General features: G+C 55.3%; 1 protein-coding gene across 1 annotated transcript; it reads left to right on the top strand.

The window, feature by feature from the left end:
* Positions 1-4,725: 4,725 nt before the first annotated feature.
* Positions 4,726-7,136, top strand: LOC103188929 (spermatogenesis and centriole associated 1 like). The gene is made up of 3 exons (XM_007909121.1): positions 4,726-5,166; positions 6,283-6,434; positions 6,705-7,136. Exons 1-3 carry the CDS (start codon positions 4,734-4,736, stop codon positions 7,026-7,028), a joined length of 909 nt encoding a protein of 302 aa, XP_007907312.1. The 5' UTR covers positions 4,726-4,733; the 3' UTR covers positions 7,029-7,136.
* The last annotated feature ends 171 nt before the right edge of the window (positions 7,137-7,307 follow it).

Here is a 7,307-nt window from a genome sequence, read left to right as displayed (position 1 = left end):
AATCTTTCAAGCCTCCATGGACACCGGGGTGGTGCCAGAGTACTTAAAGGTTGCAAATGTTACTCTCTTGGGGCTGAAGGATAAAGCTAGGAACTATAGACCAGTCAGGCTAACATCAGTAGTGGGGAAACTTCTGGAGACTATAATCTGGGCCAAAGTAAATCTTCACTTAAAAAATATGGGTTAAGAAAGGACAGCTAACAGATTTGTTAAAGGTAAATCACGTCTAACAAACCTGATAGTTTTTTGATGAAGTAATGGAGAGGGTGGATGAAGGAGTGCAGTTGATGTAGTTTATATGGATTTTCAAAAGCTGTTTGATAAAGTGCCATATACAAGACTTGTAAGCAAAAGTCTTGTATATGGCACTTTATCAAACAGTATATCCACTGTATAAAAGGGACAGTGGCAGCATGGATACAGACCTGGCTGGGACACAGAAAGCAGAGAGTGGTGGTGAACGGTTGTTTTTCTGACTGGAGGGAAGTGTACAGTGGTGTCCCTCAGGGGTCAGTATTGAGACCACTGCTGTTTTTGATCTATACTGATCTGCACTTGGGTATCGGGTGTATAATTTCCAAGTTTGCAGATGATACGAAGCTAGGAAAAGTAGTAAACAGTGAGGAGGATAGTATCAGACTGCAAATGGACATAGACAGACTGGTAAAATGGGCAGAAATGTGGCAGATGAAGTTTAATGTGGAGAAATACAAAGTGATGCATTTTGGGAGGAAGAATGAGGAGAGGCGATATAAGCTGATGGTACAATCTTCAAGGAAGTGAAGCAACAGAGAGACCTGGGGTTCATATCAGTAAATCTTTGAAGGTGGCACGACAGGTACATAAAGCTGTTCAAAAAAAGCATACGGGATACCAGGCTTTATAAATAGGGGCATAGAATAGGAGACTTAATAGAAGTTTGCAAAATTTTGAGGGGATTCGATAGGGTGAACAAGGAGAACCTATTTCCACTGGCTGGTGGATCAGTAACTCGAGGACACTGATTTAAAATTGCTAAAAGAAACAGACGGGAGGTGAGAAATTTTCACACGGCAAGTTGTTTGCATCTAGGATGCATTGCCTGAAAGCGTGGTGGAAATCGATTCGATAACAACCTTTTAAGTGAGAACTAGATAATTATTTTGGGAGGATAAGTTTGCAGGGCTATGGGCAGAGAGCGGGGGAGTGGGATTGATTTGGATAGCTCTTTTAAAAGAGCCGGCACAGACACAATGAGCCGAATGGCCTCCTTCTGTGTTGTATAATTCTATGATTTTATGAAATTACTCACTTTATTTTATTAATTGAATAAGAAACACATAGTTTTCTTACAGTGGTGGTTGGAAGTAATGGAGTTGGCGGGGGTCGGGGTAATGGAATAGATGGGATGGGTTCTGCGCTGTTCTATGTGTCAGAGTTCTCTCTGTGACAGCGCGTTCCGATCTCTGACTCACAATTGCCGGCCTTCACCGGCCTTGGCCTCTGCTTTCTGATCTTTAAACATGTGTGATGATGCCGACCTGATTCGGCGAGACAACCTGAAGCTCATGGCAGAGAACAAGGCTCTGAAGAGACAGATCAGTCTCCTCAAAGAGAATGAGGAGCTCCGCAACCTCCTCTCCTCCAACTGTGCCCCATTAGTCACACCTCAACCATCCAGCTACAACCTCCACAACCCAGACCGCCTACTGCCAGGTACCACTCCCCCCCACCCCCCCACAGCCAGATAACACCCCCTCCACTGCCAGATAGCACCCCCCCCACTGCCAACTACCCCCCTCCCCACTACCAGGTACCATCCCCCCTCCAGCCCCCACTGCTAGTTACCCCTCCCCCACTGCTAGTTACTCCTCCCCCACTGCTAGTTACCCCCCCCACTGCCAGGTACCCCTCCCCCACTTACTGGTACCTCGCACAATGCCATGTACTCTCCACCCACTGCCAGGGACCCTGCCTCCCCACTGCCAGGTAACCCCCAACGAATGCTAGGAACCCTTCCGCCAGGTACGCACACCCACACACTCACTCACCACCCCCCCCCCCACCCCACCCCCACTGCCAGGTACCTGACCCCCCACTGCCAGGTACCTGACCCCCCCCACCCCCACTGCCAGGTACCTGACCCCCCCGCCCCCACTGCCAGGTACTCCCCTGCCCCCACTGCCAGGTACCCCCCCGCCCCCACTGCCAGGTACCCCCCCCGCCCCCACTGCCAGGTACCCCCCGCCCCCACTGCCAGGTACCCCCCCGCCCCACTGCCAGGTACCCCCCCGCCCCCACTGCCAGGTACCCCCCGCCCCCACTGCCAGGTACCCCCCGCCCCCCCACCGCCCCCACTGCCAGGTACCCCCCCGCCCCCACTGCCAGGTACCCCCCCCACCCTGCCCCCCGCCTCAGTTGCCAGGCCCCCACTGCCAGGTACCCCCCCGCCCCCACTGCCAGGTACCCCCCCGCCCCCACTGCCAGGTACCCCCCGCCCCCACTGCCAGGTGCCCCACTGCCAGGTACCCCCCCGCCCCCACTGCCAGGTACCCCCCCGCCCCCACTGCCAGTACCCCCCCGCCCCCACTGCCAGGTACCCCCCCGCCCCCACTGCCAGGTACCCCCCGCCCCCACTGCCAGGTACCCCCCGCCCCACTGCCAGGTACCCCCCCGCCCCCACTGCCAGGTACCCCCCCCCCCCACTGCCAGGTACCCCCCCCCCCCACTGCCAGGTACCCCCCCCGCCCCCACTGCCAGGTACCCCCCCGCCCCCACTGCCAGGTACCCCCCCCCGCCCCCACTGCCAGGTACCCCCCCCCCCCCACTGCCAGGTACCCCCCCCGCCCCACTGCCAGGTAACCCCCCCCCCGCCCCACTGCCAGGTACCCCCCCCCGCCCCACTGCCAGGTACCCCCCCCCCGCCCCACTGCCAGGTACCCCCCCCGCCCCACTGCCAGGTACCCCCCCCGCCCCACTGCCAGTACCCCCCCCCGCCCCACTGCCAGGTACCCCCCCCCCGCCCCACTGCCAGGTACCCCCCCCCGCCCCACTGCCAGGTACCCCCCCCCGCCCCACTGCCAGGTACCCCCCCCGCCCCACTGCCAGGTACCCCCCCCCCGCCCCCCCCCCCGCCCCACTGCCAGGTACCCCCCCCCCGCCCCACTGCCAGGTACCCCCCCGCCCCACTGCCAGGTACCCCCCCCCGCCCACTGCCGGGTACCCCCCCCCGCCCCACTGCCGGTACCCCCCCCCCGCCCCACTGCCGGGTACCCCCCCCCGCCCCACTGCCGGGTACCCCCCGCCCGCCCCACTGCCGGGTACCCCCGCCCGCCCCACTGCCAGGTACCCCCGCCCGCCCCACTGCCAGGTACCCCCCCCGCCCCACTGCCAGGTACCCCCCCCGCCCCACTGCCAGGTACCCCCCCGCCCCACTGCCAGGTACTCCCCCCGCCCCACTGCCAGGTACTCCCCCCGCCCCACTGCCAGGTACTCCCCCCGCCCCACTGCCAGGTACTCCCCCCGCCCCACTGCCAGGTACCCCCCCCCCCCGCCCCCCCCACTGCCAGGTACCCCCCCCCGCCCCACTGCCAGGTACCCCCCCCCCGCCCCACTGCCAGGTACCCCCCCCCGCCCCACTGCCAGGTACCCCCCCGCCAGTGCCAGGTAACCCCCCGCCAGTGCCAGGTAACCCCCCTCCCCACTGCCAGGTAACCCCCCTCCCCACTGCCAGGTACCCCCCTCCCCACTGCCAGGTCCACCTTCCCCACTGCCAGGTCCACCCTCCTCACTGCCAGGAACCCCTCCCCCACCGCTAGGTACCTCACACAATGGCAGGTACCCTCAACCCACTGCCAATTATGCCCCCACTGCCAGATACCCCCCCCCTACTGCTTAGTACCCCCACCCACTGCCAGGTATCCATCCCCACTGCCAGGTACTCTGCCTCCCCACTGCCAGAAACACCCCCATTGCCAGCTACACCCCCACCACTGCCAGGTACCCCTACTGCCAGGTACCAACCTCCCCCCCCCCCCCCACCACCACTGCCAGCTACCCCCATCCAATGCTAGGGACCCCTCCGTGAGGTGCGCCCCCCCACCCCCCACTGCCAGGTACCCACCAACACTGCCAGGTACCCATTCCCCACTGCCATGTACCCCCCTACCCTCACTCCCCCCACCCCCCCACTGCCAGGTCCTCCCCCACTGCCCCAATGCCAGGTACACCGCCCCCCGCACTATCAGCTACCCCGCCCCCCCACTGCCAGGTATCCCCCCCAATGCCAGGGAACCCCCATACCCACAGTGGGAGCGGGGGAATATTGTTCACTCCACTCTCAATGAGGATAGGTGAGGAGAATGTTTTTCAGTTAGTTGTTCTGATCTGGAATGCATTGCCTGAAATGGTGGTGGAAGCCGATTTGATGACAAATTTCAATAGAGAAGTAGATTATTATTTTGGAAGGACAAATTTGCAAGGCTATAGGGAGAGTGCGGGAGAGCGGGATTAATTTGGACAGTTCTTTCAATGAACTGGCACGGACCCGATGGGCCAAATGGCCTCCTTCTGTGCTGTATAATTCTATGATTCTATGAATTCACGGCTGTTTGTGGAACATTGCTGTGTGAAAATTGGCTGCTTCGTTTGCCTAAAAATATACAGGCACAACAGTAAATCCTGTGAAGCATTTTGAGGTGTCTTGACTCTCTGATAAGGTTCTCAGTTTTAATAGTTAAGCCTGGGAAGCAGTGATGCCCACTCTCTGGCCTGCGCTTCCAGCCCATGTTGAGTGTTGTGTCTGTTCTCTTACAGGTGTCACGTTGTGCAGTTCCCCTGAGCCATGTGGTGTGACTGGCCTGCAGGAACGGCAGGCCAGCCCCACGCTGCAGAACCTGCTGACCCTCTCACTGTCTGATGATCCCCGATCTCTGACCTATGGCAGCTCTCTCCCCAGCCCACATCCCAGCAAGCTGCCCAGCTACTGCCGCTCCCCCCAACTATACGAGAAACGGACACCGAATGTGCCGGGCGGGTTACCGGACGAGGAGATCAGCAAGCAGTTACCAGATGCCGAAGCTCACAACAAAGCCAAGAAGATCTGGTTCTCGGAGTCGGCCAACAGTGAAGAATCCAAGAAACTGTTTCTGGAGGAAGGCAACAAAACACGAGTCTTTTATGTAAATGGTGAGAGCGCACAGTGAGAGTGTGTGTGATATTGCAGTGAGGGTGAACTGGCTCCACCACTAAGACCCATGAGACTAATTTGTAGGACCCAAGAAAGGAAGAATCAAATTCAACAATTTATTATGCTCACAAATGCACATAAATTTGTCTGTGGCGTTCCCTCAAGAACAATCTTTTCACTAACCTGCCCTGTCCCCTGTAACTGATTCATTTTGAGGTATTTGTCCACTTTTCTCTTGAAGGCCAAAATGGATTTGCCGCAATCACCACTCCTAGCAGGGCATAGTTTACTAACTATCTTAAATTTGATGTCCTGTAGTCACTGACTCACTAACTGATGGAAATAATTTTTCCCTATTGACTCTATAAAATCCCCTCAACATTTCTAAGACCCCTCAACTTTTTTTTTCCAGCAGAAAAGTCCCAATTTCTTCAGTCTCCGCTCATAGGCCAAACTATTCATCCCCAGTATCATGCAATCTGATTCAAGTGTCTTTAGTTCAAGGAGAACGCTGTTTTGGGGGGCGTTGATTTTCTCCTTTAATTACAACACTTTAGATTGTCTTTTCTCTTGGCTTCTCTTCTTGTTCTCTTCTTGTCCTCTCTTTTGTGCTATTTGCTTGCGAGGATGTTCTTCATCGATCATGGCAGAAGAGGCTCCACTCTTTCTCCTGCATGTCTGAGCATTTTTGTTTGTTTCCTCCAACCCAGAATATTTTAAACAACCCCAACACAGTTACTTCCACTTCCTTCATCTTTGCATGTTTAATCCGCATATTGACATTTCAGCATGTGAACATTTTACTTCCTTGTCGGATGTTACACATTCCACCCATCTTAGTCCAGAATAATATTGCACATGGTTCAGGGCTATGTACAATAAGAACAGATCTTTTCTATTACACTCTGTGCTAGCAGATCTGTTTTGCACGAACAAACAAGATATATTTCACAACAGTGTGCCATGCTCACTGCCAACTCTAGATAATGGCTGATTTGGCTGGTGTAAGAGCAAGACTCATGCTTACACACACACACATATACACACTTACACACTCTCCCACACACTCTCTCACTTTCTCTCTTACTCTATCTGTTTTGCATTCTCTCTCTCAGAGATGGATTCGTTTTCTAACCTGGAGAAAAACAGCCGTGTTATTGGAGAGATTGCCTTCCAGCTGGACCGCCGGATCCTCGCAAACGTCTTCCCAGGATTGACCCGTCTCTACGGCTACACTGTTTCCAACATTCCCTCCAAGATCAAGCAGGTACCAATCATGACATTGATACTGACTCAAACTCCAACCCCCACCCCCAGCTCAACCCCCAGCCCAACCTCCACCTCTACCCTCCTCCCCAACCTCCACCTCAACCCCAATATCAACCCCAACCTCCACCCAACCCCAATATCAACCCCAACCTCAATCCCAACCCCCACCTCAACCCCAACCCCAACCTTAATCCCAACGGGGAGTTGGTGGGTTGTGCACTGCATATTGCTCTGTGTTTGATGCTGGGTTTCACACTGTCTGGTATAGAACTCTATTAATCCCCTTGATGGAAGTGTGGATAAGCAAAAGTGGCGCCAGATGACTCAGACTTACACTGCATTGCTGTCCAAGCTGGAGAAGCTGAACTACAACAATGACATCCACACTGGCTTCAGTGAGTTTCTCATCAATACCTATGGCATCCTCAAACAGCGGCCGAATGCCTACACCAACATCACCTACAACCCAATCATCCTGCGTAAGATGGTCATCGACATGGTACCAGCCAAGTTCCTCCGTGACACCCTAGTGCTGCTCAACTGCCTGTGTGAGCTGTCCCGCAGCGACAAGAAGCCCCTCTTCCCCTGGTGACCAGTGCCTCTATACATCCCTGACCTCAACCTGAATGATTCACTCACTGAGTCACTCTTACTCATTCATTGACTGACTAACTCAATGACTCAGTCATAATTCTAACTCACTCACTCACTGACACTCACTCATTTGCTCGCTGGCTGCTGATTTCAGTCTCTGTTCCAAGAAGGCTGGGGTGTGGTCACTAACCATGGAATGATAAAAAAGAATATTAAATAGTTTCACCAGAAGCTGTGCTTCTGGTATTGTCTCTGTGTGTCTGTTTTCTAAATCTAT

This window comes from Callorhinchus milii, unplaced genomic scaffold, assembly GCF_018977255.1.
Source record: "Callorhinchus milii isolate IMCB2004 unplaced genomic scaffold, IMCB_Cmil_1.0 Scaffold6, whole genome shotgun sequence".
Taxonomy (NCBI): Eukaryota; Metazoa; Chordata; class Chondrichthyes; order Chimaeriformes; family Callorhinchidae; genus Callorhinchus; species Callorhinchus milii.
Note: the sequence above shows the minus strand (reverse complement) of the source record. Positions and strands in the feature narration are given on the sequence as shown.